Here is a 17,876-nt window from a genome sequence, read left to right as displayed (position 1 = left end):
CTATTATATGTGGGGCACCAGTAAGGTTGGGAGTGGAAGAGAGAGACATTTTCTGTGCCTTCACAGAGTTGATGACTAGTACAGAAAATAATTAAGCAAGCAATTACATAGACAAGGAGGTCCAAGACCCTCTGGGGTAACAATCAGGTGGGGGACACAAAGCAAAGAGGAGAAACAAGACCAGTAAAGGGAGCCTTGCAAGTCTCCCCAGGCTGCCACTTTGAAATGCATATACGATTTGAGCACATTGTAAATCTGTAGCATAGAGCTCAGTGTTCCCTAGGGCATCTTATTGTACTTAATTTGTGGGTGATGCTAAAATCTGGGCAGAGTGAGCCCCTTGAAGTGCATGAGATAGGTGTTGACAGAAACTCTGCTGCTTCCCAATTTGGTGCAATCTCTGCCTCAACCTAGCTAGGAGCCCATGGCAGAGAGGCCACATTGACCATCTTTAGGAGGAAGGGACAGACAACCTAGGTGCATATTTTCCCCATGATTCAGGACAAACCCATCCTCTGAGCTCAGGGCAGGGTGATGAATTCTGGGACTTGTAGTCTTTATTGGACCCCACCCCCCACCGCCTCCCACCAATGCCTCGGTTAGTTCAGGCAATAGAAACCATAATGTGACAGGTTCCTGAGCTCCTCCTTTTTGTATTGCCCAGCTTATCAAGCAGCCCAGCTTCCACCAGCCTCCAAATTCGCATGAATCATCCTGGCACATAAGGTTCATCCCTGGGTCATGATTCACCCTCCTCTGCCCAAGTTGCGTAGTTCAGAGGAGCCAAAGAATCAAGGAGGAGCTCAGAAATAACTTCAAGGAGGAATCTCTTGCCATTTGCCAGTATTTCCTCCGCTGAGCCACAAAACCTTCTACCTCCATCCTCTGTTGGCAGCTCTCTTCCTCCCTCCCCTCTGCATCTTCTTGCCTGGCTTCCTCTCCTTACCTCTGATTCTTTTGTCAAGTCCCCTCCCTTCTGCCATCCATCTGCTACTGCCCTCTTTTTTCTCAGCTTCTTGAAACGATTGTCCAGAAATTCTCTCCCAGTGATACCCCCAGATAATTCTACATGCCACCTGCCTGTTGCTTAGGCTTCTTTATAGCCATCAAGGTAGCTCCTCAGAGCCCACAGCAAGAGAATCTAGAGAGAATCTGAGAAGTAGAGCTGAAAAATTGTGAAAGTAGTAAGGACCAAAAGACTGAGAAATGAGCTCAGAGCAGAAGTCTTGCCATCTGCTTCCAGGATGAGATAAGGAAGGGCATTGGACAATGACTGGGGTCTGGAAGCTTTGGAGAGGAGCCAAGTTCATGTGCAAAGACCTAAACAGAAAGCTATTCTCCCTGGGAGCTGCAGGAAGTTCAGCCCTCTTCTTCCTCTACAAGGAGAATAACATCAGTCACAGGGTGATGTCCACTTGTCCGTTGAGGCTCTTCCAGTGAGCTCATCCTTGGAGCCAGAAAAACCTCTGGATCTAAACATCTGCCTCAGGGATCTGATTGCCCTCTTTGCTGTTCTGTGACTCACTGGGGCTCCTCAGTCTAAGCAGAGCCCTCAAAGCTTGTTCTTCCATGTCCTTGAATGGTACCACCTCCCTGGCTACCCCCCTGGCCTTCCTTCAAGTCTCTATCTAAAATAATCCTAGGGAAATGCCCTCACACTCCACCCGCCCCCCCCACCATGCCTGTCTCATTTTCTCCACCAGTTCCAGGAACTTGGGCAAGGATAGATGTGAAGGGTCTGCTCTCACTGGCTAGCATTATGGCTTCTCTGGTCCTGTAGGGGGGCCAAGGCAGGGTCCTGGAGATTCAGGGCCACATGCGGACCCAGGATACTACCTTCACTTGCCCAGTTTGGCCAGGTTAGCTCCTGCCAAGTGTAGAATGTCTTCCCAGGACACGAGTACTACTGGCTTTTAACTATAATATCAGGATAATTAAGCTTTTCTGTGAGCACAGTTTGCTGCTGATGCAGCTGCCTGGAGCCCTGGCATTTATTGAGCGCAAAGTAATAATTTATTGTCCTTTGTACGCTCAAAAGCCATCTTCATTATGGGCTCGGGACGGAGCTGCCACAAGGGCACGCGGGCCTTGCCAGCTACCTCATACGCGAACGCCTTCCCAGGTCACCCTTGGCGCCCTCAGGTACCAGGATGGGGTGGGGAGAGATGATAACAGGGTGGCTCTCTCACGGAGACATCAGGTTAGAACCCCACCTCCTCGGTAGGCTGCTAATGAGGGAGAGGGCGGCAGACTTGGCTGGGCGTGGGCAGCGGGGAAGGGTGGGGGCCGTGTGCCCACGTTAGCAGGGAAGTCCTTCCTCAGAGCTGGCGGCGGCGCAGGGAGGCTGTCCTCCCGCCGCTGGGTCTTCTGCGCCTTTGCTTGAGACTTTACGGTAAGCCGCTCCTCCCGCGCCCCCGCCCCCAGCCCCGCGCGGCGATCCCCGGCGCCGACGCCAGGCGCTGGCCGTGGTGCTGATTCTGTCAGGCGCTGGCGGCGGCGGCGGCGGCCACGCTCCCTCTTCCCCGGTCGGACCCGGCTCTGTCCCCCGCGCCCAAGCCCAGCTGAGCTCCCAGCCCTCCCGTCGCAGCCCCGATCTGGGGCGCGGCCGCCACCGGCACCATGCGCCCGGCAGCCCTGCTGCTCCTGCCCTCGCTGCTGGCGCTCCTGGTTCACGGTAAGGGACCTCAGAGTCCGGCGGCAGGGGCAGGGTCCTGGGGGGTGGGAAGAGAGGACTGTCCTCGAGCTCAGCTCCGCGTATCTGGCTGTCCAGGTCTGGTACCGCGCTCCGCCGGTTGCTCTGCCCCCCGCGCCGGCCAAGCCGGGCGGGGTGCGGGCTCCGCGGGGCGGGAAGCTGCCGCTGCTCCCGCCATTCGCACCCGGCCGAGACCTCGCCTTTAATCATCTCTCCGGATCTAATGGGATTTCTCAGCTGCAATTCATCACGCCACCCCCTCCCCGCACACACTCACGCGTTCACCCGCGCGCTACCTCTCCACACTCCCCGGGCGTCTAGGAGCGTTGGGGCGCGCGTGCCGGGGGGAGGACGGCACAGGGCAGTGAGTCGGGACGGTCCCGCTGGCGGCCCGCAGTCCCGCCTCCCTTGTCGCCCGCCAAACTTCGTTCGACTTTGCCGCCGGTTCTGGGGCCTCTCACAGAGGAGGGACGGGGCCAGATGGCGGCGGGACCCGGAATTGGGACTTCGCCCACCTCTCTCCTCCTTGGCGCTGCCACGCAGAGGTCGGGATTTAGAGTACCATTCCAGGGAGAAACTCGAGGGGCCCGGGGACCCCTATCTGGCTCCTTGTTCTGCCCTGGGCTGCAACAGCTGAAATCTTGGGATAAAAACTCCGTCCTCTCCGGAGCCCTTTCCTTGCACCTTCCACCCTTGCACACTCCCAGAGCTCTTCCTCCCTCCCGGCCTGCCGTCCTGCTGCGGCCCCCACCCACCCCATGGCCGCAGACTCATCGCGGGAGGACTGGCACCCCACCCTGAGGTCCTCCGTCCCCCGCTTGGAGTCAGGGCTCCAACTTCATCAGTCCTGGGTCGAGGGAAGCTTGGCCATGAAGTGGGCAGCGAGGGAATGTTAGGGAGACAATGAGGGGTTCTGTGCCTTGAGGAAGGAAGGTTTCCGAGTCTGTCTCCACGGAACCTGCCCTGGCTCAAACAAACACTCATCAAAACTGAGGGCACCCACCTCTTTCTTCCACTGCAGCCAGTCGGCTGGTGGGATCGCTGAAATCTTGCTTGGCATTGGGACCCACCATCCCTTAGGAGTGTGGTTAGTAGGGCATGATGCGGAGGAGGAAGAAGGTGGGAGTTTCTAACCTCATCATTCCATCTTCCCTGGCGTCGTTGGAGCTCAGCACAGTGGAGATGGGGCCAGATTGGCCCCCCGGGCCTCAGTTTTCTTTGCTCTGCGTCCTCAGAGACATGGAAGCCCCTCTCCGAGCCTCTAGCTAGCACACAGCCAGGTATGCTCGCTCTGCTCCCTGGCTGCCCGTGCCGGGTTCTTTTGTGATTCCAGGAATTCAGTACTATGTGTTCCCATTGAGGGAGAGGGAAAAAGTCCTGGATGCCCTGCCGAGCTGGTGCAGGGAGAAAGGAGAGACGCTTACATCCTGGCCCAGCTATCGGAAAATGTCCCTGGGAGTTTGGGACGCATATTGAGATTGGGCCACATTCTTGTGCTGGACAGCTCCCTTGGGGTGCAGAGCCTGTGTGTGCCTCCTAATCTGTAGTCTAAAGGCTCCTGTGAGGGTGTGTGGGGCTGCTGTGAATGTAATCAGGGCCCAGAGTGTGTGGAGTAGTAGGTCCAAGTGTCTCTGTGCTTCAGAAGGTCTGGATGTTGCATGAGGGCTCAGCAGTGAGTGGGTGTGAGGAGTGTGGAAGGCCGCTAGTGTGCGATGCAGCCTCTGCCAGAGAGTTCCCTGCAGGGCTAGAGTGAAACTGTGGGTCTCCAGGAGGATGGCTGGGGTGGCCGGGAGCCCGGCGGGGCCTCGCTGGGGTCATGGGTGTGAGCATGGAGAAGAATCAGTTCACTCTGTGGCCGAGAGTCTGTGTGTCTCCAGCCAGTGTCCCTCCCTAACCATCTGGACCTCTTCAGTGCCCAAGAGACTTCTCCCCAAGTGATATGTGGAATAGGGGTCTGCCTGCTTGGAAAGATCTTTGTTTATATCCACCCCCTCAAAGGAGAAGAGGAAGCAGCCCAGCAATGCCAGGCATGAGGAGAGAACGCCTGGACCTGGGCCAGCCCTGGTGCACCTCTTCCTCCCAGCAGGGCTGCAAGGTCCCAGTCCTTGGGGTACTGAGTGGTCTCACTGAGAGACAATACACTGGGCCATCTCAGGACTCCTGGGGGCTTCAGCTATGAGAAGGAGGCCCCAAGCAGTAAGGGCCTCAGGCTGTGAGCATTTGCGGCCTGAGTGCTACATCCCTCAGCCTCGTGGCCTCGAGAGGGGGCCCTCAGAGCTTTGCTCACGTTTAGGCAGAGAGACACAGATGCAGCCAGACGTGGCCCAGAAGTGGCGGGAGATGGGAGAGGTGGAGACCTGGGGGTGCACGGCAAGATGTTGCTGGGCCAAGCTCAACCCCATGAGCTCAGCTCCCTACTTCCTCTGCAGCCGCAGGGGCACAGTCAGCATTAGGCTTGAGGGGCACCGTGAGCCACCGGTAATCCTCCTGCAGTTGGTAGCTGGAGATCCTGCCACGAGGGGGGAGGAATGCTGTTTGGGAGGGGCAGTGTGTGCCCAAGCCTGCTGTGTCAGTTTAATGATTTTTAATGAGCAATTACCTTTAGTCATTCTCCTAATTTCTGAATATCAATAAAGTTAATTAAACTCTGCATGTGTGAACGTGGCCTGGGGAGATGGTGAAGGTGGAAGCAGCAGAAACTGGGGTGAGACTTGGGTCTCCAGAGGCAGAGGCTCCCTCCACTGGCTGTGTGACCTTGGACCTGATGCTCCCCGTCTCTGAACTCTGATGGAGTGTTCGGTGGGAAGAGTGAGGGAGGGGACAGGAAGTAGGGGTCATTCATTGTGCCAAGAACTGGGGAACAGGGTCTGGAAGGTAAGAAGAGAAGGAAAATCTGGCCTCCAGGAGCCCTAGTGCTGAAGGGGTTAACAAACCAGGGCTGCCTTAACCTGAAATGGTAATTGCTGCTTCCTGCAGACTCTGTGGTAGGTGCTGGAGTCTCAAGGTACATTCCTGAGTCTGGGGGCTGAAGCCAAAGCTAGCGCCAAGCCCTTTTCCCTGTTGCCCAGCCTGGCACATTGTGAGAGTGCGGGGACAAGGCTCAGTGGGAGGCAGTCTAGACTGTACCCAGAGCCCCAGGGGTTGACATGGCAGCCAGGAGACTCCCCTGGGCTTCTGAGGAGACTGGAGGGCCCAGAGACTGCTGTGGACTGGAGGGAAAGTCTGGGTTGGCTTTTTACCCCTCACAGGCCCAAGCTCATCAAGCTTGGCAGGCCCTGGCGGCGGTCCCAGCTTCCTCAGCAGGGTGGCAGCTTAAAATGCCTTGGGGACACCATGGGGCGCTAATGGGGATCGAGGAGACACAGGGACTGGGTTTAATTAGAAACTGGGCTTAATTAGAGCTTCTGTACCTCTCCCACCAATGGTTGTCTGAATGGTGGGGGGCACGTTAAAAATCCTGCTTCTTTAAAACCCTGCCTTCACCCCGGCCCTACCCAGGTGCCCAGCTTCCCTTCCCCTCCTTGTCCCCACTTCTCCAGGCCCCGTTTGCCAAGCTAGGCTCAGTTCAGGGATGCTGCGCCCCAGCCTGGGCAGAGCTGTCAGAGCTGGGTACCCCAGCCCCCAAATAAGAAAGAGGGTGTGGAAAAGGGCCTATAGGCAGGGGTTACTTTAGCGAAGGAACCTCTCACTTCAGGTGGTTAAGACCCTCAGGCTACCTGTCTGGCCTCAGGCATGCCTCTGTCCTCTGTAGGTCTCCACCTTCTGGAACGTTCAATTTAAGGGTGCACCACATTGGTGGTTGCCAAGCCTGAAAGCACATTAGGGCAGATTTCTGGGTCTTCAGCTTACTGGCCTGCTCTCAGGGAGGAAGAGCCAGGCTCCGTATGTAAGTGGCTGGGGGAGTGGTGTTGAGGAGACAATGCTACCAGCCAGAGTCAGCAGCTGGGAGGTGGGGAGCAGACACTCGGAGGTCTCCAAGGCCCCTTTCAGACTAATTCCAGCAGGAAGCCAACTTACCCAGCCAAGATGATCAGTTCCCGGAACTAGCCATGTTCTCATCAGCTTCTGGGCTCTTGCTGTCCCTTCTGCCTGAAATTCTTTTCCGCTCCTAGGCCAACCTGGCTCACTCTACCTCATGCTTCAGGTCCCAGCTTAGTTGGCCCTTCAGTTCTTCAGCATATATTTATGGGGCATCTACTCTACGGCTTCTCAGATCCTCAGCCTGAGCCGGGGCATTCTTCTGGGCTCCCACCACCCCCTGGCTTTCCCCCATCAAGTTGCCCACCTTGTGGGGTCACGAGCTCCTAGCGCCTGATGTCCCTTTCCAGGAGCAAGACTGAACACAGGAAGGAAGGCACCAAGTCTGTTCTGCTCAGACCCTCCATTTCAAGACAGTTCTAGAATTCTTCTTTGGAAGAAGTTTAGGGTCAGCTGCCTGTTCAGAAAGATGAGTTGGGTGCATGGCAGCTGGGACTGAAGCTGAGTTTGCGTAGCAAGCACACTATTTTTACATAGATTGTATGTTAGGATTTTTTCCCTTTCCTAACGGTTGGCCAATTATCCCAACTGTAAATTATAGCCTTGACTTAGTTTTTTCCTTCCACAAATTAAGCTGTCACGCCATCAGCCTGAGGTGGCTTGGGGGTGGGGTTCTGATGGCCATTCTAAGAAGGCTAAAGCCTCTCTCCAGCTGCCCTGGTACCACCACTGCTCCGGTCCCCAGGGGCACTTGGCGGACATTAAATACCCATTGAATAAACTCCCGACCTGGACAGGTAGGCAATGGCAGAGTTAAGCCCAGAGCCTAGACTTCTTGATTCCTTCCCATAGCATGTACCCACCACTTCTGCTGCCTGGGAGGGGTGCCCTGCATGAACTTAAGAACTGAGATAAGGGAGGGACAACCCCATGTCATCTGTCTTTATCACTTCCTCTTCCATCTCATCTTCAGACACCCTCTCAGAGCTTGGCAGGACCAATATGAAACCTTGGGAGCTGCTCTGAGCCTTTCACGCCCTTAAATGAAAAGGTGGAGGTGAAGGAGTCCTCCCGAACCACAACAATTCATGTCCATGAAGCTTCCACAGCTCCTAAAAGAGCCATCCCTTGGAAACATCCATCCCTAGGGGTTCATTCTTCATCCATCTCACAAACATCTTTTTGGGGTATGAGGCCTGTCTCAGTACCCTCAGGAGCCAAGTCTTTCATTTTTAAGCCTTTTCTATTTAATAAAACCAGAGACTAGTTATCTCCACTTTATAGATAGGAAAACTGAGTTTCAGAGATTAAGTTACTTACCCTGGGCTTAAAGCCAGTAAGTAATAAAATGACTCGAAAGTGCCTCCCCATTTTGCAAAATCTGGCTGCAGCCAGCACTGTGCCTACTCCCCCACCCTAAGGCAAATCTTCAGTACAAACAGATGAGAACCCAGGAGAGTATCACTATCCTATTAATAGTAGTAGCAACAATAATAGCAAGTATTTATTAGTTACCAACTAATGTGCCAGGCACTGTACTAAGTGCTTTATATATTAAACATTAGCTCATTTAGTCCCATATCATCTCTGTGAGGTAGAAGCTGTTATCTGCATTTTATAAGCCAAGTTCAAGGCCATGTTCAGACAGACCCAAGATATAAATGGCCCCTGACTTTCTTCTAGCACGTTTCTGGTGATGACAGTGGCTTATTTTCCTGACATCTACCCTCAGTCCTTACTGCTGCAGATTAGGGATATTTTATCTGGTTCAGTCCTTGGAGGGCAGAAGAAAAAAACACCCTTTCTGACACTTGGAGGTCAGGATAGAGCACAGGACTGGGGGTCAAGTGAACCCTGAAGTCTTGGCCCAGAGACCAGTGACCTTGGATAACTCTTACTCTCTGATCTTTTAGGAGACTTAGTGAATGAGAATACCAGTCACTCCTGTCCTGAAGCTGGGCTGCCCCACCTAGCCGGTACCCCCACTGCTGCTGAGGTTCAGCCCCTGGCGGGGAAGGCCCGAACTTGCCTTGAATCTCAGCTCTTGGACAGGACTGGGCACCAAGCCTGCCCCAGCTTCCCTCCACCTGCCCACCTGCCACTGGGCTGCCAGCCCTTGGAGGCGAGGATCGATGCCACAGCGCCGGCAGTGTTGTTGGCCATTGATTGTTGAGATTTCTCGGCGGGCTCTGGAGTAAACAAACCTGCCACTTCTCTAACAACAGTCCGGGTCTCAGGCTGCAGAGTCTGCAGCCTGGCTGGCAGGCAGGCTGGTGGAAAGGAGCCAGGGATGGGGGGTGGGGGTGGGGTGGGGTCCTGGCTGGGCCCAGCAGTGACAAGGGGCTCTGCCAGGAGATGAGAAGGAATGAGTGGGTGGGAAAGGGGCAATGGAGAGACAGAGAGAGAGTGAACCCTAGACCCTGTACATGCCTTGTTCAGTCCAACCTCTCCATTTTCCCTTAGCCATTTTCTCATACCTGGAATGCTATACCTGGAACCTTCTATTTGTTTCAGTTCAACCATTCCCTCTTTATCTGATCATCCAGCCCCCCAGGGTTCTCTCTCTTCTCTCAACACTACCCCACATCAGGAACTTAGCCTATCCATCCTTCACCCACCCATCCCCTCTCCATGCAACACCTCTCTATTTTCAGCACCTATCAGGTGCTTTAATAGGCAGGAATACAACATAATCCCTGCCCTTAATCTCCACAAGCTCAGCTGCGACTGCCTCACCACCGACACTACAGACTCTCTGATTTTAATTGAATGCGATACAAAAAAGTTGCTAAACAGCATCCAACCACTCACCTTCAAAAGGACAAGAGATTCCTAGCCAGGGACTCTTCTGAGCCTCAGTTTCTTACCTGCAGTGAGAGGGCTCATCTTTTTGGTCTTTGAGGGCCCCAGCAAGACTCTGGGATCTCTGGGCCAGGCTTGCTTGGTGCCCTCCATCACAACTCTTCCCATCTCTGCTGGGTCTGAGGGTCCCTTTAACCCCCCAAGAAGGCAGAGCAGATACAGGGTCCCTCCTGCCACCAAAAAGTTATGACCAACCTAGACAGCATATTCAAAAGCAGAGACATTACTTTGCCAACAAAGGCCCATCTAGTCAAGGCTACGGTTTTTCCAGTAGTCATGTATGGATGTGAGAGTTGGACTATAAAGAAAGTTGAGCACCAAAGAATTGATGCTTTCAAACTGTGGTTTTGGAGAAGACTCTTGAGAGTCCCTCCTCAAGGAGATCCATCCAGTCCATCCTAAAGGAAATCAGTCCTGAATATTCACTGGAAGGACTGATGCTGAAACTCCAATACTTTGGCCACCTGATGTGAAGAACTGACTCATTTGAAAAGATCCTGATGCTGGGAAAGATTGAAGGTGGAAGGTGGGAGGAGAAGGGGATGACAGAGGATGAGATGGTTGAATGGCGTCACTGACTCAATGGACATAAATTTGAGCAAACTCTGGGAGTTGGTGATGGATAGGGAGGCCTGGTGTGCTGCAGTCCATGGGGTTGCAAAGAGTCAGACACAACTGAGCTGAAGTGAACCGAATCTGCCACTGAACCACAAGTGTTGCAGAATAATCCAAGGTGGGGGTCTCTCCCTTCCCGCAGTGAAGTCCCCAGGAGCCCAGTTGGACTCCTGCACCCTGGCAAAAACCTCAGCATCTCCCCCAGTCACCCACGCCTCCCCTCCCACTGACTCCTCTCTCTACCCTCAGGACTCTCCTTCCAGCTGGTCATGGGCTGCAAGGGCAGAACTGCAGGGCCCCTGTGAAAAGTGCCTGAACCACAGAGCAGCCCCCAACAGATGTTCATTTGCATGCTGTTTTACCCCGCTTTGCATTCTGTCTCCTTATTAAAGGCACAGAAGCAGACCCAGCCCCTCCCACTCCCAGCCCCTATCCCTCCTCCCCTCCCCCCACCCACAGCTTCTCCCTCCCTCCCTGCAGCCCAGCAGCTGAGCATCAGCTCCTTTGTCCCCCAAGCGGCCACCTGCTGAGCGTCTGGCCCCGGTCCCACCAGCCAGCAGGTGCCTAGGGAGCCCCAGAGCCTGTAAGGGGGGATACTGCACCGTGTGGAGAGCCAAGTTGTGCCTCAGCGGGGAGGGGGTGGCCCCAAAGGAAGAACATGACTAGAAGGATGCTGGTCAGAGGGCCAGGACTCCCGGGGTTTAAACCTGATACTGGCTCTTACTAGCTAGGTGCTGCTGCTGTGTGTGCTCAGTCGCTCAGTCATGTCCAGCTGTTTTGTGACCCCATCGACTGTAGCCCTCCAGGCTCCTCTGTCCATTGGATTTCCCAGGCAAGCATACTAGAGGGGGGTAGCCATTCCTTTCTCCAGAGGATCTTCCCTATCCAGGGATTGAACTCAGGTCTCCTGCATAGCAGGCAGATTCTTTACTGGCTGAGCCACCAGGGAAGCCCTTACTACCTAGGTGACTTGGGGCAAATCATGTCACTCCCCTGTGTCTCAGTTTCCTCAGGAATTCATGGCACCTGTCCCACCTCTTTCAAAAAAACAGCATCCAGATCAAAGAAAATCAGAGGAGTTGGTGACAGGGAAGAAACTGGAAGCCCTGCTTAAGAGGAGCATATGCCTATAGCCGGAGCTGTCCAGCACCAGGAGGGGCTGATTTCCAGGTAGTCACTGGAGGGGCAGATCAGAAAGCGGAGGAGTCTAGGGCTGGCCTATAAGTTAGGGGTGGGCAGTGAGCACAAGCTGGCCCAGGCCTGACTAGGAAGCTGAAACTAGCCATTGGGGGTAGGGTGCTTCTAAGGGCCTTCACCCTGGCTTGCTGCTCTGATGGACATTCTGAGATATCATTTATATCCAGCAAGGGGATGTGCTAGTGATTTAAAACATCTGCTCAGGCAGCTGGCAGGCTCCCTCCTGTTGTGAGGTCCTATTTTCTGGCTGGTTAGAGGAAGTGGGGGAGAGGGATTCACTTTCTTTTGAGGACAGAAGAGCCCCTGGCATCTCCAGGGAAAGGTGTAAGGGACCAAACAAGGCTAGTCTGATGGAGGTCACCAGTGCATCTGCTTGTCCAGCCTCCCCTTGTCCGCCTTCCTTCACTGCCCACTCCATTCTTCCCACCTTCTGACAGAGTTCTAGCCTTGATCTTTTGGGTCCAGCCATCTCCCGCTCATCCCCCTACCCTACCTGCCAGTCTAGGCCTGCTGTTCAGGTCGGGTGCTGCCCTGAGCCTAGTCTGTTTCACTTGTATTCCTGATGCTACCCCTGGTGTTCCCGGGTCCTTCACTGCCCTCGGCCTCAAGCAGAAGAGACTGGCAGGGACACGGGGAGAGGACTTAGCCTTCTCAACTCAAGGCGTACACACACTCCACCTGGCAGGGTCCTTGGAAGAAGTCAGAGCAAGGTTGGGGCAAGAGAGGAGACAGAGGGATTAGGGGCCGCACAGCTGAGTCCATCTGGTGTTCTCAGGGGGTCTGGAGGAGAAGAAGCCCCAGATTTGCAGGTAGCCATGTCTGTATACATCTTGCCCTGGCTGGTCCATTTAACCCTGGGTGTCTGTGTCCATATGTCCCTGCATGTCTGTGCACTCCTGTCCCCATACCCTGGGACTCTGTGGCCCTGGGTGCAGGAACTGCAGGTCTCAGCTCTGCTGGTCTCTCCTCTCCCCAGAGCCCATTCCACTCTCTTCCTCCCCAATCTTGGGCTCCACTGACCCCTCAAGGAGACTTGAGCTGCTGCTGCTATTTTTAGCAGCTCTGTACCCCTCCCCTCCCCCACTCGGGCTTGCTGGGGGAAGTGGGGAGGACAAGCTGAGCCTGGGGAGCCTCAGAGTCCCATGGAAACAAGGGGAGACTGGGATGGTCCACAGGTACAGGGGCCATGCCCTGGGGAAGCTTAGGCCCCATGCCACCAGGAGAAGGTCCCAGGCTGCCCTTTCTCTGCCCCCTCCAAGCCTCTAAGTGCAGATCCCAGGCCTCCAGGGACTCTTCCACAGGACATTTAGAAGTAAGGCAGGACTCTCAGAGTTTCCCCCATAGAAGCTGGAAGGGCAGAATGGGGTTCAAAGTGGCAGGAAGTCAAGGGAGAGAGCATACCTGGATGAGATTACCCTACCCACACGCACACACACACACACACACACGGTCTTCTGGTGCTGGAGATGAGGAGACCGGGGCCCAGCAACAACCAGAGGAAATGGGCAAGTCAACAGAGCATAGTCACCTGCCCTGCCAGGCCCCCTCCGCCTCTACCACTGCCCACCATGAGGCTCCATCAATTCTGCACTTGGGCACTGAGAGTAGAGGGGCTCTCCACCCACTCACCCACCCACCCACAGAACCTAGAAGAAACCAGGAAGGAAGTACTACATGGAAAGCCAAAGCAGGCCCAGAGAGAGCAAGAAAAGCCCAAGGTCACACAGCCTGTCAGTGGCAAAGCTATCTCCCACGCTGGAGACGGCTCTGACAAGGCCTCACCAGGCTCCTCCAGGGGAGAGAGACCCCTCCTCAGCATTGAGGATCAGGGCAGCTGGGGGTCTAGGCTCAGCCAACTCCCTCAACCCATCTCCTCCCAGATATAGCTGACAGAACCAGCCACAGGGCAAAGGTCACAAGGTCACTTGGACCCTTGGTACACAGAGTGAGCCTTGTCCTCTGACTAAAGGCCACAGAATGTTGGGGCTACCAGGCTCAGAGGTGGGCACAGGACCTGGGAGCCACCTAAGTACGGCCAGTTTTTGAACTTCAGAGAGGGTTGGGAAGGGGCAGCAACCCAGAGATGCTGATCTAGGACCCAGGGTGGTACCCGATCTCGGGTCCTGGTGCCTTGCTGGGCTCAGCGGCTGGGAGGGATTCTCCTTGACCAGTGTCTGAACTTGGGCAGGGGGCAGAGGATGGAGGGGATGGCCATTCCTCCTTAGAACAACCCTCCTGTTCCCTAACTCCACTACTGGGCTGGTACCAGCTCCAAGGAGAATATCTTTCTGCCTTCACAGCCTTCCTCATCCCAGCTGACATTTCCAAGGTTTCCAGTCAGAGAAATATAATCCCTGCTGTCACTGAGGAGGTGGTGGGAGCTGTTGGTGCTGGGGGAGGGCTGACCTGAACACCCAGCTTGGGGCCACGTCCCTCCTCTGCCCTGGCCAGTGTTCCTGCCAGTGGGCATGATGGAGTGGAGTTCGGCAGACTGATCAGCTTTCTGGTGGTGAGGGAGGTGATGCCCAAGGATGCCCAGTGTTCCTCCTCCTTCTTCCAGCCTGCCCCAGGGATGGCCATCAGTCCTGCTGCCCCCCAAGCCCAGCCCTTAGTTCTCTCCCAATCCCCCACCTCAGGCCCCCAACTCCTGTGCCTCCTGCCAAGCACCAGGGACTGTGAGCCGGCAGGATTAGGACCCCCAGGTCCCCGGGGGTAGCGGGCAGGCAGGAAGGAGAACACAGGGCCGCAGGGGAAGGTGTAGAGCACAGCAGGTGACGCTGTAGCAGAGGCCTCATTAATCACCTCTCCAGCCCCCAGCTCTGCAGTGGCGAGACCATATTAGATTTTAAATTGGAAAGCAGCGAACGTGGCAGTTAGCTGGGAGCTCCCTGTACCCTGAGCCCCTGGTCACAGCCTTACGGGAGGGAGGAGGCTGTGGGGAGGAGAGGGCAGGAGCCCAGAGCCCTGTCCCTTCTCCCCGCCACACACCCAGAGCCTGGGGAGCTGTCCCGGCCACAGGGCTCTAGGAAGGGTCAAGGCGAGGTCCAAAAAGGTGGCAGAGTGAGGAGGAGGGAGCCCAGCTGCCTTTGGGAGAAAGGCATCACTTCTGGGGGGCAGAGCTGCCCAGACTTGAGGACCGTGAGGCCGGGTTCTAGGGTATGGCATCCACAGGCAAGGACAAGTGGAAACGACTTATGTTAGTGTGTCTGGAACTACACATGCGCGTGCGTGCAGGCACATACACTCAGGTGTACACATAGGCCCACATAATCACATGTGAAGCAGCAACTCTGCAGTAAAAACTTAAGCCCAGGCTGTGGAGCAGGAAGACCTAGTTCAAGCCCCTTATTTGCTAATTCCCTCCCATGTGAACTAGGATGAATCACTTTGCCTCTCAGCCTCAGTCTCTTCACATGTAAAGTGTAAAATATTGATTCCAGGAATAAAAGGCACTGCTCTGGGCAGAAGACAGCTCCCTAGGAAGTCCTGCCTAACCCATGGAGGGTGCTCAGTGTGAGGCCCTCCCCTGGGCCCAAGGTCAGGCAACTACTCTGGGGCTGCCCCAGGAGTCCTGGGGTGGTGGCCAGGCCAGGCTCCCTGCCCGCATGTGTCTGGCTGGGCAGGGAGGTAGGGGCAGGTCGGCCAGCACAGCAGGCAGTTTCATAGAATGCCACACACCCTGAGCCCATCCAGGGCCAAGCATTCCTGGCTGCCCTCCATCCATGAAGACCTCCTACAGTGGCTCTGCCCGAGCTCCCCAAATTGCCCACTGAACACCCCACTTCTCAGAACACCAGTGCTCGGACAAGGTTGGGAAGCAGACATCATGGGTTGATGGACTGATTGGCTGACAGGCCCCTCTCTTGAGGCCTTTATGAAAAACATAAGGGAGTCCCAGGACTCCTTGTCACCTCTTCCTGCCTGGCCCCAGGCCCAAAGAGAGGGGTAGACACTGCCAGCCCATCTTAATCTTCTCTGGAATGCCATTCCCCCACCCCCACACTGGCCAGGCTCTTCCCTTCTGAAAAGTGAATACTGCTGGGGTCAAGAGGTCAGGTGATGGAGCTGCACTTTCCATCACGGTAGCTACTACATACATGTGGCGGTTTAAATTCATGAACATGAAATTGAATTTCAAATTTGGTGCCTCAGTCTCACTAGCCACACTTCAAGGGCTCACTCGCCATGTGTGGCCACTGACTACCATGTCACACATGCAAATATAAAACATTTCCATCATCACAAAAAGTTCTATTAGCCAGCACTGCTCTAGGGCTGCAAGGCGTCTACGTTTGAATCTGACACCTCCAAACCGGTAACTTGACAATTGCCCTTCCCTGGGTCCCTGTTTCTTCATCTATGAAAGTTTATATCTCAGAGTAATTGTGGGAGGTTAAATGAGTTGATTCTGGTAAAGCACTTCTAATGGTGCTAGGCGTGTGATAAATTCTCAGTAAACAATGAAAATGTTACTCGTTCAGTCATGTCCAACTCTTTGTGACCCCGTGGACTGTGGCCCACCGGGCTTCTCTGTCCGTGGAATTCTCTAGGCAAGAATACTGGAGTGGGTAGCCGTTCCCTCCTCCAGGGGATCTTTCCAACCCAGGGACCGAACCCAGGTCTCTTGCATTGCAGGCAGATTCTTTACCGTCTGAGCCACCAGTAAACAGTGGCCTTCTGTATTTTTTATTCATGGAGCCCTTTGTGGGTCACTGGATCCTGGAAGGTGAGACTGGGCAGGGCCCTTAGATACCTTCTCTGTTTTACTGATGGGGAAATGGAGGCTTGGGCTGGGGGAGTGATTTCTGCAGAGGGATTAACCTCATAGGGGCAGGACCAGGACTGGCGGGCCGACTCCTGGCTGTTGCCTGCTACACCCACCCACACTCCCTGCATCTGGCAAGAAGACCCCAACCCTGGAGCTGATGAAGCCCAGGGTTACCCACCCCCCTAGTACAGTGGGGGTGGTAGCTGCTCCTGGCACACCTCCTGTCGCTGGAGGTATACCCTCAGATGGCAGATGGCCCCAGGAGTAGTGAAGCGTTCACTGTTCAGAACAGTTGGGCCAGATGCTCTTTGAGCCCCAGCATCTTGAGTTCTAGCCCTGCCCCAGGTTTGCTGTGTGACCTGGGAAACCTCTCTGGATTCCGTTTCTTCCTGTGTGAATGAGGGTGGGCTGAGATGTTCACAGAGACTACAAGAGCTCAGATTCTGGGGACTGGCCACTTTCTTGCCTGGATCCCAGCCAAGAGGAGGTGCCCCATTCATCTCTGTGCTCCAGATTTGACCAAACTGCCACAAGTTGGCCAAGAGAAGGTAGTAAGAGGGTGCAATGGGGCAGTGGTCAATGGCAGAGGAAGGGAGGATAGTCTAAGTCTGGAGGCCCACCGGCTCGTGCCGGTAGAGAGTCTTCATCAAGTGCCAGTTGGGGCTGTGCTGGGGCACTGCCAAGGGCTGACTGCCCATCTTCTCCCTTCAGGACACACCCACCCTCCCCTGCCCACCCCTACTGGCCAAGGGCCAAGTACTTTGGGGAGCAGGAAGCCTTCTGAGTGTGCAGACATGCAGAATCCTGAGCCCACCCTGCACTGTGCTTGGCCCCAGGGTCAGCAACTACGAGCAGAGATGAAGGAAGAGAGATGTGCCTTGTGCTGGATCCTTGGCCATGGGCACAAGCTGTACCCATGCTGAGGGTCCACCAAGAAGTGCCACCAGGAGATCAGAGGAGAGAACTGTTGTCACCCCATGGGCCAGGCAGGGGTGGCTCCCTGCTGCCCAGGAGGGACTGGAGCTGGGTATGGTAGGATGGGGAAAGTTTAAAGAAGACTGTTAGATAGTTGCTCAGTCAAGTCCAACTATTTACGACCCCATGGACTGTAGCCCACCAGGCTCCTCTGTCCATGGGATTCTCCAGGCAAGAATACTGGAGTGGGTAGCCATTCTCTTCTCCATGGCATCTTCCCAACCCATGAATTGAACCTGGGTCTCCTGCATTGCAGGCAGATTCTGAGCCACCAGGGAAGCCCTTAAAGAGGCAAAGAAGTGAGCAAATGGGGCAGAAGGGGGAAGGCACCTGTTTTGGCAGAGTTCCCTTGGAGGGTTTCTCCTCCATTCAAACCACTGTCCACCCCCACAACGGCCCCTCCAGGACGCCACCAGGACCTCCTTCCCATCACCCTAAGCTGCAGGGCTCTCAGCATGAGTGCCCCAGAATAGTGGCGGCCAGTTAATGGGGAGATAGTGAAGAGGGACAGCTGAGGGCCGGTGGCAGCAGCAGACAAAGCTGAGTGATGGAGCTACTGAGCTCTGGGTCCTAGTCCCAGGCTTGCCACGCACTGGCTATGCAACCTTAGACAGCTTACTTAACCATTCTGGGCTTCAAATGGCTCTATCTCTGGGGAGGATAGGTGATTACATGTGAAGGTGCTGAGTGCCTGGTTAGCACATGAGCACGAGGAACGACAGCTGTCTGGCTCCAAAGAACAGGAGGCAGAAAGTATCCATTCTGGTTCTACCATAGCTTTTGGGTGAT

At 55.1% G+C, this 17,876-nt stretch overlaps 1 protein-coding gene across 3 annotated transcripts in view; it reads left to right on the top strand.

Moving 5' to 3' along the window:
- The first annotated feature begins 2,319 nt into the window (after positions 1 to 2,319).
- SEZ6 (seizure related 6 homolog) overlaps positions 2,320 to 17,876 on the top strand; it is a 48,287-nt gene continuing 32,730 nt past the window's right edge. Inside the window, exon 1 of one of the 3 annotated variants that reach the window (XM_027517432.1) lies at positions 2,320 to 2,392. Coding sequence is in view for 2 of the 3 variants with exons in the window: in XM_027517430.1 (XP_027373231.1) it covers positions 2,620 to 2,674 (55 nt within the window). In the remaining variant the exon portion in view is untranslated. Of the gene's footprint in view, positions 2,393 to 2,435; positions 2,675 to 17,876 lie in introns of those variants that run through there. The other 2 variants (XM_027517430.1, XM_027517431.1) reach the window with 2 other exon arrangements.

The sequence above is a fragment of the Bos indicus x Bos taurus genome, chromosome 19 (genome assembly GCF_003369695.1).
Source record: "Bos indicus x Bos taurus breed Angus x Brahman F1 hybrid chromosome 19, Bos_hybrid_MaternalHap_v2.0, whole genome shotgun sequence".
Taxonomy (NCBI): domain Eukaryota; kingdom Metazoa; phylum Chordata; class Mammalia; order Artiodactyla; family Bovidae; genus Bos; species Bos indicus x Bos taurus.
Note: the sequence above shows the minus strand (reverse complement) of the source record. Positions and strands in the feature narration are given on the sequence as shown.